Source organism: Chrysemys picta, chromosome 5, assembly GCF_011386835.1.
Source record: "Chrysemys picta bellii isolate R12L10 chromosome 5, ASM1138683v2, whole genome shotgun sequence".
Lineage (NCBI taxonomy): Eukaryota > Metazoa > Chordata > Testudines > Emydidae > Chrysemys > Chrysemys picta.
Genome location: NC_088795.1, coordinates 55,279,753 through 55,299,035, shown reverse-complemented (window position 1 = coordinate 55,299,035; position 19,283 = coordinate 55,279,753). Strand labels below are relative to the sequence as shown.

Sequence of the window (19,283 nt, the reverse complement as noted above, 5' to 3'; positions counted from 1 at the left end):
AGAAATAGATAACAGAGGCCATATTTAGGAGGGTAAACCCCTAGAGTGCTGGATGGATGTAGGTTTACAAAACAATGGACAAGCCCTTGTGTTAATGGAAATGGTTGAGTGCCAGCAAAAGAGGGATCCTACTGGAAACTGAGCCAGAAGCCTTTGTGGTAAAGCTTGAAGAAAAACTCAGTGGATCTGATTCTACTCCCACTGCTACTTTTTTACACCCGTGTAATTCCATTTACTTCAGTTGAGTTACCCCTGATTTATATCAATGTAACTCAGAGTCTGTCCCAGTGGAGCAGACCCTTGGTTCTATTGAAGTCAATTAGTCTGAATATCTGTCACAGTAAGGTTCTATAATGCAGGAGGGTTTAGATCATCCAGAGAGTGCCAGAACTTAGCAACCTATTTCATTTCTCCAAATACTGAAACTAGCAAAGAGCCTTTCTTTCAAAAAGGAAACCGAAAACCATTCTCTGTAGACACAATGGCTTTTTTCTGTCTAGGTTCCCTCTACCCAACCAGCATGCAAATCAATGATGAAGGGCGATTGGTGGTGAATTTCAGGACTCAGATTCGGTTCCGAGGACAGCTTGTAATGTCTCACCCAGGTAAGTACCTGGTCTCTTCTCCTGGACCAGTATCTCCAGGAGACATGACAGACATCGGGAGCACTGTCTGCTCCCAATGGAAGGGAGGTGTTTTATAACAAAGAGCATGTTTCAACAGATTGGGGGGGGAAAAGAAATTGAAACCATTCTTTTCAGGGATGGCAGAGATTCCTTTGTCTTGTCTTGTTGCCTCTGTCACTGTGTGCCGATTGATGCTGATCCCTTCCAGGATGTAACTCACCCTTTGCTTCTACAGGTACTTCTCTGTCATCAATGGTGATGTCTGCTGACCATCCTGACCTCACCTTCACACTGAGTCTGTTACGAAGTGAGCCAACCTTCCACCAGCCTGTGCAGCAGTGGAGCTTTAGCTCAGACTTTGCTGTGAGTTCCCATTCAGAGTGGGGAATTTGGGGAGACTGCAATATGTAGGGTTTACTTCTGTTCCGATGAAAGCTGTTCTACAAAATCAATCAGTGTCTGTTCACATAGATTTGATCAAGGGTATAACAAAAATGACCATTTTAATGCTTGCCAGCTTCCAGCTGCTTTACTTTTACATAATGAATGATCACAACTCCCTGGTGAGGTGTATAGATATTATTATCCCCAATATACAGATGGGGGAAAAGAAGAGTAAATGATTTGCCTAAGATAAGACAGAGTTTAAGTGACTTGTCCAGAGGGAGTCATTGCCAGAGAAATCTGATGCTACAGTAATGGGAGTCATGTAAGTAAATAGGTACAATCATGGCCCTGATTCTACATTGTAATCTGTGCAGGTGGGCTGTGTGGATTACAATGCAGGTCTGGGGCCTAGGGTTGGATTGGCTAAAACAGGAAAATTATGGAAAAGAAGAAATTATTTAATAGCTCGTTCAATATGCAGGTCAGTTACAAAGCTCAGACTAGAACTCGGGTCTCCTGACTCCCAGTTCTGGCTCCTATTGATTGAACTGTCCTGCTTCCCTGAGAAAAGTATTTACAATTGGGTGTCCTTGTGTACATACGACACTGTTAAGTAGGAAGATAATAGATAGAAGATCTATGCTTTTTAATATACATGCTGTTTAGACTGAAGGATTACAATAAAGGTAGTGGCAGTGCCCTGTATTTTGAACTGAAGCTCTGGTTGTTCAGAGACTATGGAGAAGGGTTTGCTTTCTAATATTGTGGATATTTTGTGTGTGTGTGCTAGGTACGAGACTATTCTGGTACTTACACTGTAAAATGTATCCCATGTACTGCTGCACCCAACCAGGAATATACCCTTCCTATCATCTGTAACCCATGGGAACCAGTCATCTTTGAAGTGGATATCAGATTCCAACAGGTACAGCATTTTTATTTAAGGTTACCTATTTAAATGCCTTACTTGTCTTAGTGCATTCAAATTGCTGTAGAGCTGTGTTTGTCAGGTGTATCTCACACTGTGCCATGACAATTAAACTAATATTTTTCATTTGCTTCCTTCACAATTTATTATAGCCTATGGCTCAACTACTTCATCATTTTTACACCATGTTTATGAGAGCTGTTCATGGATATTAGAAATTGAGCAGACTGAAAATAAGATCATTTGTTTTCATAACAAGTAGCATTAGAACCCCAGCTTTTTTTAATGCTGAGACTCAGCTTAATTTTATGGAAATACACTGAGGTGACCCTGGTTGTAATGGAGTCGGAAATCAGGCCTGTACATTTGACACTTCATTCAGATTTGTCACGGACATGTGCCTGTTTAAATCAGAATATTCCTGTGCTTATGAAAGTAATTAAATGGTATGAATGAATATAGCATCCCATGAATTACCTCTGTTGTTTTATAGGATGTCTTATGTGTACCAGATTCTCCCTTTCTGTTGAAAGAAGGAGCATCTAGGTAGCAGGGTAAGCAAGAGGATTGCAAAACTGAGCACTTGTCTTCCCACTAAACTGCAGTGTGGCCGTAATTTTCAAACATCTTAAATTTAGGCTTGTAAATCCTTATGTCGGCACCTAAATTAGTGCATGATTTTTAAAAATGCTACAAACCCAACAGTACCTATTGATTTCAATGGGAGTTGCAGAGTGCTCATCTTTTTAAAAATTAGGCCCCTAACGTTGGTGCCTAAGTAAGAATTTGTATGCTTAATTTTAGGCACCCAGTTTTGAAAAATCTGTGTCAGTGTAAATAGGACTCTTATTTATTATATGCTAATTAATTAAATGAAAAAAATTTACCAAATCAGCATTATGGCTCTAAGCAGACACGGTCAAGAAACTAAAAAATATGCCTTCCACAGTAGCATAGTCATTACTCATAGAGATACATAGAGGAAGTTAACACTTTGTACAATGATTTATGTGCTAAAGAAGAAGTTAGGGTTGCTGGGTGAATAATTCTGAATTATTTTCAGACCTATGCAAATATGCAATATTAAGGTTATAGCAGTAGGGTTTGGCTTTTTTCCTGAATTAATAATTTAATGCATGGAGGAACATAACTCAGGGGATTGAGTTGTGGCACATGAAGATTAGGTCGTTAGTTTGAATATGACCAAAAGTCGTCATTGATTGTTTGGCATATGTGAAATGAGTTAGTGTAATCAATCCAGCTTCACTGGTCATGCTCTGACTCCTAGAATAGATGCCACCCCACCTGGTTCAACAGGCGTAGGAGAAGCGGGGCGGTAGCCCCAGAAGGAAGGAGTGGAGGCAAGGTGCACACTAGACGAACATGGGCTGGAAGAGAGAGGTTTTAAAGCTACACAGATCTTCTTCACGACACATTATCATTCATGGGACCAGTGCCAGAATTCATACAGCTCTTAAATGATGATTTTATCCCATTATATCCTGTACAACAACCCTGCATGTATTAATTTTATGTTAGGATTTGAGATGTACAGAGTATTGAGTGATCCGATTAGCTGAACATCACGGAATCTGCAGTAAACACTGACATTTGTAAAACTGTAGCTAGATTTCAGAGCTTTTTTTTTTTTTTTTTTTTTTTTTTTTTGCCACAGGTCAGTGACCCTGTAGCGGCTGAGTTCACTCTTAATACCCAAATGTTACTGCTGTCCAAGAAGGAGCTCTGGATATCCAATGGCTCCATGGGATTTGGGGAAGGAATGGATGTGGCATTTGCTGAAGGTAAATACATCTTTTAGTAGCCTGCACCCCATTGTACTAAATATTGCTAATCTGCTGTGGACACGGAAATAGAACTACTTTTAACAATAATGGAACGTTTTTTACTCATTTCTATAACACCTATTACAGAGGCATCTGTGTGGTGGGTGTGGGATTTCTAAATGTTTATCAAAGGCTAAACAAAACAAATGATTCTTGCCCTGAATGTTATTAGACTGTAGCTCTAGTGTGAGCAAATTAAAAACAGATGGGGCCTCTTAATTGGGAAGATCCTACCACCAGAAAAGTACAGCTCACTCCTTCAAGTAACTGAGAGCCTCACCCGTAACAGTCACCACCACACTGAATTGCAACCAGAAACAGGAGGCCAAAGATTTGAGCACACGTTACCTACTTTCACATTGTGCACTGACTGGAGTTCTGGATGTGCTTCAGGGATTCATAATAAAGTTCAGTTATACCAACATTACAGCACAAGTCGTTATGTACGTAACTGGTCTCCAACACAAGACCTCCTTGTGAAACCAAGATAGTCTGCTAGATCAGTCTGTTAGAGAGACTAGGGGGTGAGGTAATATCTTGTATTGGACCAGCTCTGTATAAGATCAAAAGCTTGTCTCTCTCACCAACAGAGGTTGATCCATTTCAAGATATTACCTCACTCTCCTGGTCTCTCTAATATCTGCCCTAGCCCTGAGCCTCTCCAACACCCCAAATCCCTCAGCCCCCTCCTGCATCATGAATCCCTCATCCTCAGCCCACGCCCCAACCCTCTGCCCTAGTCCTGAGCCCCCTCCCACACCCCAAACCCCTCATCCTCAGTCCCACAGCCCTCACCCCTGCACCCCCTCTTTCCCCCAAACTCCCTCCCAGAGCCTGCACCCCTCACCCACCCTCTGCCCCAGCCCGGAGCCTGCACCCTAATCCCCAGACCAGGACCTGCACCCCAAACTCCCTCCCAGAGCCTTAGGGAGTTGGGAGGGGCAGGTTCTGGGCACCACCAAAATGTCTACAAACCTGCCACCCATGAACACTGCATAGATCAGTAGTTTGTTACTTGAGCATAATAGCTATCATGTTGGATACCTCTTTATGTGGCTATCGGTTGCCCCCTAGTGAGAAGGGGGGGAAAAAGTCTGCTTTCCCAGGAAACACTGTTTACAATGCAGTAACTAGTGCAGATTAGTAGCCAGTGCTAAATCAGTAATAAAGGTACTATATTCAACTACATGCATACAGGCAATTGAGACCTTAACATGATCATTTCTGCACTACACAGCCATAGGTCTCATTGCATTGGTTTTATTATTATGTACCATTGTTTGTACAACATGAAATGAATTACTTTGTGTTTAATTTGCTTTATTAGGGTCTGAAATTTATGGCCGAGTGATGGTGGACCCTGTTCAGAATTTAGGAGACTCTTTCATTTGTAACATTGAGAAGGTGTTTCTGTGCACTGGGGCTGATGGATATGTGCCCAAATACAGTCCAGATAATACGGAATACGGATGCCTGGCTGACTCACCTAGCTTATTGTACAGATTCAAGATCCTGGTATGTAAAGGGTTAGTTCACACAGAGTAATTTAGAAATAAAGCTTGAAAATAGCAATCTGGCAATGTTCTATTCACTCCCCCAGGATAAAGCTCAACCTGAGACGCAGGCAGAAGTGTTTGGAAATGTGAAGTTTCACGCTAAATTAGCTATTGATCATGCAGATGCTTTTCCTTTAGTAAAGCAGCCTGGTTCGGATGGTTTCAGCCTGTCAGCCTCTCCTCTCTTCCAGGTAAGTTCTCAGGTATTTGTTGTACAAAAAGCTACTCATGAGAAAAGGATATTATCTCCACTTATCATCATGGACTGCATTGGTGCTTCCTCTCCCGCCTCATAAGCGCTTTTCAATATTTTGCTTGTATGAATTAGCCATTTTAAAAAATTGTAGCTTTCTACCTTCTTAATCAATGGATCAGCTCTCTGGGTGCATTTTATAGTCATTTGTACTGCTTTTTACTACTGCTCGTCATGTAGATTCAGCACAGGAAAGAGAGGGAGCTAGATTTTGTTTCTTCTTGTATCATCAGCATGGTCTGTGCTGTGCCACAGTGTAGACAATGGGGAGGGTGAATTCCAAAGCACATCAAAGTGTTGCGCTGTAACTACCCTGTGTGGATGCTACTGGCATAAAAAGGTACCTGGTTCACGTTAACATGGTCCTGTTGAAAAGACGACTGCATTAAAGCAAACTAAGTACCTTTGAGTTCAGTGTCCACACAAAGCAGTTACAGCACAGTATTTTGGGGTGCTCTACAACTCGTGCCATGGCATACTGTAGACAAGCCCTAAGTTTGAGCTATCTGGGTGCACACTGCTGAAAGCAATGAGATTGCATGACTTTGTGACTGGGAGCAGAAACTAGAGCCAATGGTGTTACTAAGCTTAACCTAGAGATGCTTTTATAGAGAAGTAAAATTTGAAGAACCTGGTTTGAAGGTATTAGCAACTGGAAAAAGTACGTTTACTTGAAAGCTGTGCAGAGCCCTCTGGCCACAGACATTGCAAGTTACTGTTTATCATCTTGTGATTTCAATTTATAGTAAAGAGGGTTTTTTTGTTCTGTTCAAAGGTAGCAGCAGGACGAGAGTGGTACATTCATACAATTTACATGGTTAGGTCAAGAGAGAATGCTAACCGAGGCATGGGCAAGAGAAGCCTAGAGCATCACCAGACACTCAGCAGCACCAGGAACCTGAAGCGCAGTCGGAGAGCCAATCCTGATGATGGCCCCACCATTGCCCAAGACATTGGAACAAATAAAAACAGGGGCACAAATATTCAGCATATAGCCCTCTACCATTCCAGTAAAATCACCCAGAATGATCAGTTCCTGCCAGGTGAGCCCTATCAAAGGCCAGTATTGGAAATCAGTGGTAGAGACTCTGAAAACAGCATTTTGCCTGTTCTGGGAGGGGCAGGTGGGCTGCTGCTTCTGATAGGCACTGTGGTAGTCATTATATTTCTGCTGAAGCAGAGGGGACAGCCCTCTCATAGAAAGATGATTTCCTCTGTCACCTACTCCAGCAGCAGCAATGACAGTTCTGAAGTGTAGGGGGTGTCTCAAAACTGAGTTCTCAATCCTTCTAAGATGTCATTTAATTGCAAAAGCAAAAACTCAGGTGGGTCTGGCTGCCTACTTTGCACAGACATGAAATTGCCTGCTATGGTTGGGTCATATTACTACTAAAAAACAGAAGTGGCCCAGCAGATGTGTATTAGGTTCAAATATGAATGACTGATTTAGAGTTCAAAACCATTTTTCAGAAACAAGAGGTGACACTGGGACACCTTAGTGTTTTTTAAACCAGCATTTGCTTTTAAGAACCAGTGTATGTACCTTTTATAGCCACTATGTAAACCTGATGTTCTTTAAAGGGAAATTGAGGTTTAGTTGCTATTGTATAGATTTATTTTTGTGAAAAGAAAAACAGTAGTATGTATAGTGAAAATTTCATACATCGCTGTGGAAGAAAATCAATAAATTCTCCTCTCACATCCTAATAGGGATGTCAGTGCCAAACAAATCTGCTAGTGAGACCTGGGGGAAGATCAGAATTATTGGACTCATCTGCTGTTGTTATCAAAGAAGAATTTTTGTTCTACATTTGTGTAGCCAACAAGTTATAGGACCATACCCTGACCCACTTGAAAAATAGTATACAGTACTTTACTGTTCCTTTAAATTACTAACATAAGCAAAGGCTGTAAATATTACTCTCAGGGTAATGAAGAATACTTACTACAAACATGATGCTGCTCCATAACTATTTTAGAATGTCCTTTGTTGTACATGGGAATGTGTCATTGATCTAGGCAATTACTACTAAAGACTGCTTTGAATTCACTTTTTAAATTTGAGTGATTACAGTAAATTATAAGCTCCTATATGCACAGTCATAGGTCAAGGAGGAATTCCACCTCTTGACTTGTTTACTAGATGCTGAAAGTCGCATCTGTGTAATTAAGCTGAGTAAAAATTAAATGTATCCAGTAAATTGATTAAATCCTACACTAGCCTAATGGTGCTTTGGGAAATGCCTGTGTCCTCCCCCTTCCCCCCCAAAAAAAGTTAGTTTCCTACCTTTGGCTGAAAGAGGGGACCCTATGATGAGTTATTTATTCACATAGAAAACAACTGAACAAGCAGCAATATGTTACCCAATACCAGCTCAATTATATTCTATAATAATCACAAAAATCCATAGCATAAAAAGTTTGCAGTTGCTGCAATTTTTTTCAGCAATCTGTGCGGTGGCAGCTAAGAAATCTGAAAGGTAAGTTATGTGCTCTGCTCTCCATAAATGTAAATGTTTACAGTATACCTTGGTGACCTACAAACTGCTTGCCTGAAAACATTAATTCATAATGTTGGTTCTGCTTTCAGCAAAGCCTTTTGTTCTATATAAACACAGTGGTGCTCTTTAAACAAAATTTAACACCTGCAATGAAGACTTGTATCTATTAGGGGCCTGTAGAAACTAATTGGCTATAGTATAATATTCTCTACAGCCTGGCCCAGAAGACAGCTAGCTGCCAATTTAACTTTAGGTTATAAAATGTACTTAAAAGCTATGTTACCACTACAGTATTCAAAGAGAAACAATATTTGTAGATGCTAATTATAGTACAACATTTCTGGGGCTCCTCTTACCTCTGCCTCTACTTTCCAAAAGCATAAAAAGAACTCTAGTAAAAGGAGCATTATACTGAACACCTTTGTACTAAAAGAATGATTGTTCCATATTTTCTCATATTTGGAGATAAATGGAAGGAACACTAAATTTAATGTACCAATAAAGTGTTGTGGTACAATATTAAATAAGGCAACAGTTAAACTAAGGTGATTTTGTAGAGATGTCTTTTCTCACTATTTTGTTCTGTTCCAAATACTTAAATACCACCAAGATGTGTGGTATTTAAGTAACTTAAGAAATGGCTTAAACTAAAAGAAAGCCTAAATCTTAAAAAACGATGCTCATTCTCACACAGTGAGATTTTTCTGGTTTTGTACAGTTAGTTTGCCAGTCCTCCAGAAAGTGTACTTAAAGTCTCACATTCAGAAACAGCATATTGATTTCCATGGCACATGATTGTGCCCATCCTGCAAAGTTACTCAGTCAACATAACAGAAGTGTGAGAAAGCCACGAGCTGGGCCACAATACTGAACTCAGTTGCTTAGCCTAACAAAGTTCAGCTGCCTTCAGTAGAGCCACTCTAGTAGCTTTTCTTTCAGAGCAGTCATATCAGGCAATAAACCAAGTCAAGTTAAAACTACATGGAAAAAACAAGGGATTGTGTCTTGACTTACTGAAAGCTGCCTATACAAATACTCCTAGCTAAGGCTGTTGTCATACTATTAATTTCAGTGGAGTACAGAGCTAGTGGAAGTAAGGTTACCTTGTTGAATTTCTCTCTCTAGCTTGAGAGATGAGCTTTTAAATTTTGGGCTAATCCATATATTGGAATTTATTATGGATATCCAGCTTTGTCACTAATCAGGCAATGTGTTGGGGCAAAGCAGAACACTGTAGTTACACTTATATCACCACTTTTTGAGACCTACTCTAAAAGCTAGAGGAATTAGTGAACAAACAGCATCTGTTGGTAGTGATCTATAAATAAGTAGCAGGTCAGGAAAAAACCTGGAGGTCTACAAAAGTTGCTGGACACTCCACTTACTCCGTTCAAGAGAGCTAAATCGACATGTAAGCAGTTGCTCCAATTACCATACATGTCAGTCAAAAAAGAGGGAGAAATATCCACAAAACCCTCTTGCAATTAAGATTTGTTTAAAGTGAACCAAATTTGAAGTTACATGACTCTAAATAAACCAGGAGTTCTCAAACATTCACAAGCTTTCAGCTTGAGATCTTTAAAAGAAAAAGTCAACTGAAGCCTTTTATTAATAAATGAAGCCTATTTTATTACTTTAATGGTAAAAAAAATTCAGCACAGCTGTTGCATTTAAAAAAGTGAAACTACATTAAGTACTATGTTTCTAGTTCAGTAAACAGATGAACCCGATGTCCTTTAATGACATAATAGTTGAGCATTGTACAGTACATCTTATGAAGACCCGTAAATTAAAGAACTACTTTTTAAAATTTAGTGATTACAAAAATGCAGCATTCACAGCTTTAACTTCTTTTTCCTGCCTCGACCATCAGGAGTACCATCCATTTTACGCTTTTGTGCCTGTAAGATATAGACATATGGGTCATTACTTTATTCTCCCTAAAATTTGCTCACCATAACAAAACTACCCACCTATTTGGAGATTAAACATTACACAATGTTAAAAATGGGTTCAAGTTAACTGTTTGCTTGGCCAGTACCCATGGAGCACAGCCATTTGTTTTAAACTCATGTTCTATTTCAAAGAGTTAGACAACCCTTATTTTGCAAGGACATTAAACTGTTCAGATAACCCTGGTCAATCTCCAGTAGAGCTGAGAGCTCTGAGGCTTTCCTCTACTTAGCAGAAAGAGCTAGGGACTTTACAGAACATGCACACTTATTTTTTCCCAGAAGTGAATACCCATTAAGTGTGTGTAAAGCATATCCCATGGCTATTTCCCTATTCAATCAGCTGTTGCCTTCAACCACTTATTTTAAATAAGTGAATGTTATCAGGGATAAGAGGCCTACATCTCTTTAATGTGGAATCAGTTTGTTATGGCAGGTCAGAATTATCTTGTTGAACTATACCCTAGATAGGACTCACATTTTAAATTCAAATCTAATGTAATATATGGTGGTGGTGGTGTTCTACTCTTGGCAGATATCTGCCAATCAAATCTTCACCATATTTTTGTACAAGCTACAGTGAGGTGGCTAAACCAATTTGGAAACAATGCAAAAAAGCAAAGAACATTTTCACTTGCATTTCTTAGCACAGAAATGCTCTCAATAAGAAATGGGCAAAGAATGGTTATCAAGTTAAAATGGCAATTTTTTTCTTAGCATCTGCTTCCTGTGAGTCTAATTCATTTCAAGTCTAAAATACAGCAAAACACTGCAAACCACATATAAACACAGGAAAATGAGCCTGGATTTTATTCTGTTTTATGAATCCGTAAAACTGTCAATCAAGTTTTGATTGCAGGATCTATTGTCTCTGATGCAAGAAATTAAAAGAGCTCTGTTTTTCAGATCCCAGGTTGTGTTTCCAGGTCTGTAGTTAGAAAACTAAGCTAAGATTTTCAAACCCAAGTGCTCAAAATAAAAAGCTATGCCCTCTGAAAAAAATCAATTCACTTATTTAGGGGCAAAAGTAGGGCTTTAGGAGCCTAGCTTTCAGGCACACTGGTTTGTAAAATTTGATAAGTAGATGGATCCTTAGAATGACCCTTTAGGCACCACTTTTGAGAAGTGTCACTATTTTCCAGACACTTGGTAAGTACCCAATACTTCCCAGACACCCAGAGATGCAGCCTATAACTAGGTAATTTTCTTCACCAAAGCATTTGAACACAGATTTAAGATGCATGAAAACTCACTGAAGAAGGCTTTGGTCCACGTTTCTTCTTCTCTGCCTTCTCCTTTTCTTCCAATTCCATGTTTTCTCTTTCAATCAAAGTAATTAAGGTATTGCATCTCCTCTGTAGCTCCTACATTACACACAAGATAGCCATTTGATTACTTCACCTATATAGTACCCATCTTCAAGCAAATGGTTTTTCACATTAATTATACACGGGGGGGGGGGGGGGGAAGACTGTAAAATTTTATAAACACGCAAATTCAAGACCTTAGTGCTATTTTAGTTGTTACTTATGCCAGAGTTTTAACAGACTTCTGTATTTAACAGTGCAAAGTCTAGAGTAGTAATTTAACATTTAATCCAGTCTCAAAACAAAAATACACCACAGTAGATTTCATTCAAACCTTGTTAAGTCAAAAACTCCCATTTATTTATTCCAAAATTACCTCTATTTGCTGGTTTAAAACCAAACCAAATCAAACCCTTTCAATATTAAGTGTTTATGCTTTAATTTTCAGCTTTGACATTAAAGATCCTATATTCTAAAGAGACATTCTATACCAAACAAGTCTATATTAAAGTCTCAAAACATGTGCAGTAACGAGTTTGTTTTACACAGTTCTACAATCAAAACTATTAGTAAGATTAAAAAGGAATCAGGATTAAGTTACAGATGCTGCATACAACAACCAAAAGCCTAAACTTCATTCATCGATTTTCAATTGTGAAAACATTTTATATATATCTACACGCACACAGACATACCTCATCACATGCTGATGAGCTTTGTGGCCATTTGAATTCATCATGCACCTCAGACTACCTCACTTGCCCTCTGCCCACTATTTCTTCTCTATAGGAACCTACGTATTTCAAAGGCCATTAAAAACCCTGCCATGAAAATGTTCTCTCCCTTGTATCGTTTGTACACAGTTTTTAAACTAGAACTGACAAATATAAAAATTATGTGGATGAGAATGTCTTGTGAATAAAAACAATAAACAAACAGATCCAAACCAACACATACCATTGCAGTTCTGGACTTGAGGAACCAGTCAAATCTGAACTGGGGAGAGTTTCGAATACACTGTCTTAATTCATCATAAACATTTTCTTTATCAAATCCTAACTTGTGAAGCATACAGATTAGAAAGCGATCCTCCTCCTCTGTATAATTCTTCCCTTTGTTAGTACCATACGATATTCTCAACTGGTGGAAAGGTGCTTTATACCTGCCAATCTAAGGGAAAGAGACAATATTTGAGTACACAAAATTAAGAAACAACTTAGATTAGAGACCAATGTTTCATATTAAGCTCTGGACCACATGCAACAGACATGCAGCCAATACTAAAAATAAATACATCATTTAAATAGTCCATGACACACAAATGTTAGTCAATTATAATTGTAAAAATAATGAATCCAACTTGTGCAAGGGACAAATTCAGATGATGAATTTACCAGTTTGAATAGCAGCACTGGTAGCTGATCCAGACAAGGTTTGGTGAATGAATAGTAATCTTTTCTGACTAGCTGTAAGGTTGAGTCCTGACACCACTGTCATATTTGCCAAATTGATAGTCAGATCCCACTAGCAGTTCAACAGTAGTTTTATATTAACCCAGTTGCTGAAAGGCGGGTAATTCTTATTAAACACTGTTACAATTAAAAGTTCTGAATATCAGTGCAGGTTAATGTCAAATTCATTCACTGTCCAGACAGGACCTCTGCACAAAGTAAATGTTACTTAAGAGCTGGGTATTTTACTTAATGATCATTTTACCCCATTTTACCACACAGATGAAAGTAAAGTACCGTGACTCAATGCCATTCTGACAGTGGGGTCAGAATTCCCCCTCTATATAAAGTGAGTTTGGCTAAATACTGTGGAAGAGCTGGATTTTTTCAATTTTTTTTTTTTCACATCTCTCAAATCTGTGCTAGATATTCAGAGATTATCACAGGATGAACAATTCACATTGTGAAACCACAAAGAGGTAAATTAACTAGCAATAGACGAAGCCATAAAAACACTCAGTTTGAAAGATTATGGATATCAGTCAAAGGAGGAAGAGATTAGCAATTTATTGGTAAAGTAGCAAGTTATATGCAAATATATGGACAGCAAAGGGTGACTTTTTATGAAGGGGTGGGAAAGACCAGGGAGTCAGTTGTTGGCAGTGAGAATAGTGTTGCTTTAACTCCCTACCCTTTTATATGGGCTCCAAACATATGACTAGTTCAGATCTCACCCCTATAAAGACTGGTAGCTAGAATTATATCATGTTTAGCCCAAAAAGATATGGGACAATAAAAGGAAAAAAAAATTATAGCAAATACCTTTGTGTCAAGTGCTTTTTTTATACTAATCCGCCTCTGAATTCTAGCTTCTCCTCTTTCAATCTGAGCCATTATCTTCTCTATGTCCTGGAGTTCATTGCATCTTTCCCAGAACACAGCTAAAAGTGTAAAAAACACCCACCACTTGTTAGTCTCTTCTCACACATTTTTTGACAAACAGAGGCTAGGGACACCATTCCTTACCCATCCTGGCTAATAGCCATTTATGGACTTAACCAATTTATCCAGTTCTCTTTTAAATGCTGTTATAGTCCTAGCCTTCACAACCTCCTCAGGTCAGGAGTTCCACAAGTTGACTGTGCGCTGCGTGAAGAAGAACTTCCTTGTATTTGTTTTAAACCTGCTGCCTATTAATTTCATTTGGTGACCCCTAGTTCTTGTATTATGGGAATAAGTAAATAACTTTTCCTTATCCACTTTCTCCACATCACTCATGATTTTATATACCTCTATCATATCCCCACTTAGTCTCCTCTTTTCCAAGCTGAAGAGTCCTAGCCTCTTTAATCTCTCCTCATATGGGACCTGTTCCAAACCCCTAATCATTTTAGTTGCCCTTTTCTAGTGCCAGTATATCTTTTTTTAGATGAGGAGACCACATCTGTACACAGTATTCAAGATGTGGGCGTACCATCGATTTATATAAGGGCAATAATATATTCTCAGTCTTATTCTCTATCCCCTTTTTAATGATCCCTAACATCCTGTTTGCTTTTTTGACCGCCTCTGCATTCCAAAATAAAATATTTAAACACCTGGTTCATTACTTCTCACAGAAACTTTAAAGTGCTTTACAAATACAGGCAAATAGTTCCATTTTACTATAAGAATGGGGCTGTAACGTTACTTGGTCAAGATTACACAAATAGTCCCTTCTTCTGATCCCTGCCTCTCCTCACTCCCACCCTCCAGGGCCCCTCCTTTGAGAGCTCTCTATACAGTTTGGGTCACCACCCTTACTCCCAACCACAGCCCCACTGCTTGGTATGCTCTCCTCCCAGATCCCCACATCTATCATGCCTCTACTCTCCTACCAACTAAAGCTTTCAAACATGTCTATCAATGTTTAAAAACCTTATTAGATGGGAAGTGAGAAGCAGGTCAGAGTGAACCCCTGGTTCACGCAAGCAGAGTTAGCTAGATGATCCACAGGCAATGTGTTGCTGTGGAGCTCCACTGTCTGGCCCATTTCTTCCCCAAAGCCAGGAAAACATGACAGGTGGGACAAACTAAAGGGTAATCTAGGCTGTATTAGACTGGTCTCCCTACCCGGTCATGAACAGGAACATCACCACTTCCATGCCTTCCTCCCACTTGCATACCATGCAAAAGCCTTATATACATAGGCAACACTGGGGAAGTGATAGAACATGGAGGGCTTTCTGTGCACACAAGACACGCCTGTCCCTCCAGTTTCTTTAAGTCATAACCCAAATACAGCAGGAGTTCCATTCTGGCACATCTTGTCAGATTTGTCAAACTGGGACTCCTCTCTGGCAAACCTGATGTCTGCCAGAAGATGACAATCTCCTCAAAGTGGGGTGGACAGCTCTGTGCCTGAGGTCTCTCTTCATCCGCAAGTGTACTTCCCACCATGTCCAAAGCCAGTATTACTAAAGAGGGGGTTGGTCAGAGGGAGAAGAGAAGAGAATTGCAGCTGAAGGTGCCACAGGGGCAGGCCTATCCACTCCACTCTAGGACTGCATCATCTTCCAACAAGCCTCCTGTGGTTCATCAGAGCAGAATGAGGAGCTGTCCTGACTGGACAGATCTGAACAGGTAGACTCCCCCATTCCAAATTAAGAGAGAGAAAAGCATTTCTCCTCTTCACTTCCCCCCAGATCATTCATATGAATATTCACAATAACAAAGGAAAAGAGAAAAATCGTGTCTGTAACAGGAAAGTGGGGGGTGGGACTTGGAACCAGGGAGCCAGTTTACCTACTCTCCGCAAGTAACTGGACTAGGCAGAGGGGACAGGGAGTCAGCAGATGCTATCCTACTCAGCACTGCTGGCCAGTTATGGCTATAAAAATTTATGGGCAATCTCTACAGAAAAGTCCTATTGCTACACACTCCCTCAGATACATCAGACCAGGACTCTCTCCCCACCCACAGGACACAGCTGCCTCTGCCCAGGAGTTGCAACTCAACACCCCATTGCTACTAATACGAGGCAGACTAGGATTGGGGCAAGAAGGATGGAGGGCTGATGTCTAAAACTGTTCGAGACCAGGGGCCAGACTTATACAAGTATTTAAGCAAAAGATGCAGACAAGTGCCTACTAGGATTTTCAAAAGCACCTAGGTACCCAACTCTCCTTAATTTCAATCTCAGTGCAGCTTTAAACTACTGAGTGGCTATACATGACTAAACCACCCATGTCCTTTTCCAACATCATATCAATTATTTCACCATGTCTTAAAGAGCCATTATCTAAACTTCTCAAAAGCAAAAAAAAATTAGTACGTTTACAGGCATTTCAAACTGGAAAAGTGCCAAAATACATCAGGTACCATCCACTACAAGTTAGTTATATGTTCACATCATTCAAGGAGAAAATTACCTGAATACTCAATGACTTCCTCTGGGGTTTTTCCTTCAACTTCACGAGCTATATTTTCAATATCATCACGGCCCCATTTTTCATTAGCTTTGATGAACTGGTTAAAATCTCTTTTATTCCAGTTGGTAAATCCCTTGAAAGCAATAAGCAGCAATATAGACATCTTTTAGTTAACTGTGTTGGGTTTTCTTCATTTAAAAAAACCCCACCAAGATATTAATTTCAATATAAATACTAAAGACACACATACAAGGCTCTAGATGCCTTAGCACAATGGCTCTCAACTGTACCCCTTTCAGAAGTCTGGTTTGTCTTGTGTACCCCACATTTCACTTCACTTAAAAACTATTTGCTTACAAAATCAGACACAAAAATACACAAGTGTCACAGCACGCTACTATTGAAAAACAGCTTACTTTCTTTTATTTACCATATAATTATAAATCAATTGGAATATAATTATTCTATTTACATTTCAATCTACAGTATATAGAGCAGAACAACAAGTAATTGTCTGTATGAAATTTTAGTTTGTACTGACTTTGTTAGCCTGTTCTAAATCTAGGCAAGTATCTAGAGGAGTTGATGTACCCCTGGAAGACCTCTGCGTACCCCAGGAGTAAATGTACTGGCTGCGAATCACTGTCTTAGCACAACAACAAAACACAGCAGAATTAAAATCTGTTCTTTACTGGTACAGTTTGCTTCATGCTAATGTGAAAACATTTTCTCCACCTGAGCAGAGGTGGGGAGAGAGGTTACTCCCACTCCCCCCCACCCACCCATACTGTTGCATAGGAGGATCCCAGAATTATAAACATTATCCCTAATTGCCTCTCTCTCCAGTCCCAAGTTCATTTTTTTTTCCCATTTCAAGGTCCTAATTAATCAAACACCCCCTTCAAAGGTTTTCCCCTTATAAAGGCATCCATGGAAATTCTTTGAAGGGAATAAGCTCCCTCCTCAGAAGCTGATACTCTTAACAGCTCCATCGGTCATAGATAGCAGAACCACAAAATACATGTTAAAAATCATCTAGCATGACCCAGTCCATTTTGCAAGAATAGTCTCTACATCTCCTCTATCTGGGAGGTCATCCTCTTCGACCGAGCGCGCAGCTTCGGGAGGGACGCACATGGAGCGGTGAGGGAGGAAGGGGACACCCGCCTAGCCAGCCAGATCAGCCGAATCAACCCTGGCGATCAATGGGGTGACAGATGGAGTACTTGGTCCTGCTAGTGAAGGCAGGGGGCTGGACTCGATGACCTTTCAAGGTCCCTTCCAGTTCTAGGAGATGGGATATCTCCATTAATTTATTTATTTATTTATCTCTCCCATGAGCAAATGCTTTTGCCCTAACAGAAAGATTAGCTCTAGGTTTGAACTGGTGGGCTTCTGCCCACCCCTATACAGCAAAGAATGCTTAAATAAATGTCAGTAGTAAACGTCCTTGATGAGGACACTTATCCACTAGGAACTAGACTGGTTTATAAAGAAAAGAAAAGAAAAAAAAAAAACACTTTGATATTCCCCAACAGCTACCAGATTATAACCTGGTGAGTACCAAATTGGGTGTTTTGAGTTTAAAGCATTTTTTTCCCACCTCTTAACTTTTATTTACCTTTTTTTTTTTTAAATAATAATATTCAGCCAGCCACATCATTTTAGAGACAGCTCACTTGATTTGTTACTTGAAAAAGTAATATCAGAACATTATTTAGAAGCTGAATTAAACTTGCTTTAATGGATATATCTACTTAGTTATTTATCCTCCATTCTGCATCTAGTTTATTTCCTTCTCACAAGTAGGACTTTATGTTATTAGTACCAAATTCCCCCTCTTCGCCTGTTGCCTCATGATAGCTTGGGGAATCTGTCTATGTAAAACTGATAAATTCTGATTGATTTAATTAATTCAGTGTATAACACACCCTCAGTGTGTATTAAAATCAGCTGTTTGCTGACACAAACCATGTCATGTTGTCACAAAGCAGCTACAGGACAACAAATAAATTGTTAACATGGAATGTTAGTCCAGGTTGTCTGCAGGGAGGGAGTTGGGGCAATAGAAATTCCCCAACAGAACAGAACAAAGGAAGAGGTGCTCACAGTTGCTGATAAAAGGTACATGTTCTCTGAGCTAGACAAACCATTTTACTATTGGATCTGAACAGGTGAGAGAGAGCTTGAAGACTTAGCAGGAGAGACGGATCTGGGTACTCAATGAACTGGCCTAAAACAAACTCTTAGAGGGGTGAGGACAATGGAGGGAAGGTTATTGCATGAGTTTGTAAGTCTCTATGCTTCCTCTATGCAAGGGAGTGGGGGGGAGGGAGGGCACGTTTAAGAAGGCTTTTCAAACCTCCAAGTTCTTGGAGGTAGTCTGGGAAAGAATGTGCTTAAGCTACTGGGGAAACGGGGGGTAGAGGTCAGCATTGTTCTTGTGGCCTAGGGCAGCTGGACTGCAGGGTCTGAGAAGGGATATGAGGGAGAGCCAATGGCAAGAGGCAGAGCCCTGATGCTGTTCAGACTCAGTAGGCTTAGATGCCCACAGGATCCAGTGTTTGGATCCAAATACAGTAGCATGGTGAGTGTCCAGCAGGGGGAGCTCAACAAGGCCTGTGACATCTTGGAGCTAATTTCTCCAAGTCTCATTCTGGTTTGTATCAGAATATCTGTTGAAGAGAAAGATGCTAGAACCAGATTCACAATTGCAGTTTGAGAACCAGTGGTCTATTCCACAGAGTCAACAGGCTTTTCCTATATCAATCTGTAAGATAAAGCAAATGAAGGTACAGCTGGAGGTTATTTTAAGAGAATGACCATACCTGCGTTAGTAGTTTCTCCTTTTCTTCTAACTCTTCATCATTAAGGGGATCAGCTTCATCAATTTTAAGCTGTTCTTCCTTTTGTGCTTGGGCTGCATTTGGCAAGTCTGGATTACGAGGTACCTGAGAGAGAAATTTCATCAGCTTTTACATTTCAGTTTCACAGAGTTAACCAGAACTCTCCAGATAAGAGCTGATTTTTTCAGCATGCAAAACAACAGTACTCCATCTGAATTATGA

At 39.9% G+C, this 19,283-nt stretch overlaps 2 protein-coding genes across 6 annotated transcripts in view; one reads left to right on the top strand and one right to left on the bottom strand.

The window, feature by feature from the left end:
• Positions 1 to 7,644, top strand: part of FREM3 (FRAS1 related extracellular matrix 3) — a 125,144-nt gene extending 117,500 nt beyond the window's left edge. Inside the window, exons 18-25 of one of the 4 annotated variants that reach the window (XM_005284465.4) lie at positions 501 to 605; positions 862 to 989; positions 1,804 to 1,938; positions 3,617 to 3,743; positions 5,113 to 5,300; positions 5,386 to 5,532; positions 6,370 to 6,637; positions 7,305 to 7,644. In XM_005284465.4, coding sequence (XP_005284522.4) covers positions 501 to 605; positions 862 to 989; positions 1,804 to 1,938; positions 3,617 to 3,743; positions 5,113 to 5,300; positions 5,386 to 5,532; positions 6,370 to 6,637; positions 7,305 to 7,456 — 1,250 coding nt within the window. In that variant the 3' untranslated portion in view covers positions 7,457 to 7,644. Of the gene's footprint in view, positions 1 to 500; positions 606 to 861; positions 990 to 1,803; positions 1,939 to 3,616; positions 3,744 to 5,112; positions 5,301 to 5,385; positions 5,533 to 6,369 lie in introns of all 4 variants that reach the window. The other 3 variants (XM_042850284.2, XM_065597761.1, XM_024103426.3) reach the window with 3 other exon arrangements.
• Positions 7,645 to 9,698: 2,054 nt separating this feature from the next.
• The window catches only part of SMARCA5 (SWI/SNF related, matrix associated, actin dependent regulator of chromatin, subfamily a, member 5), a 46,980-nt gene continuing 37,395 nt past the window's right edge, over positions 9,699 to 19,283 (bottom strand). For both annotated transcript variants that reach the window (XM_005284304.5, XM_065597762.1), the window contains exons 19-24: positions 19,044 to 19,166; positions 16,216 to 16,348; positions 13,628 to 13,746; positions 12,312 to 12,524; positions 11,301 to 11,411; positions 9,699 to 9,996 (exon numbers count right to left, since the gene is read on the bottom strand). In XM_005284304.5, coding sequence (XP_005284361.1) covers positions 9,931 to 9,996; positions 11,301 to 11,411; positions 12,312 to 12,524; positions 13,628 to 13,746; positions 16,216 to 16,348; positions 19,044 to 19,166 — 765 coding nt within the window. In that variant the 3' untranslated portion in view covers positions 9,699 to 9,930. The remainder of the gene's footprint in view (positions 9,997 to 11,300; positions 11,412 to 12,311; positions 12,525 to 13,627; positions 13,747 to 16,215; positions 16,349 to 19,043; positions 19,167 to 19,283) is intronic.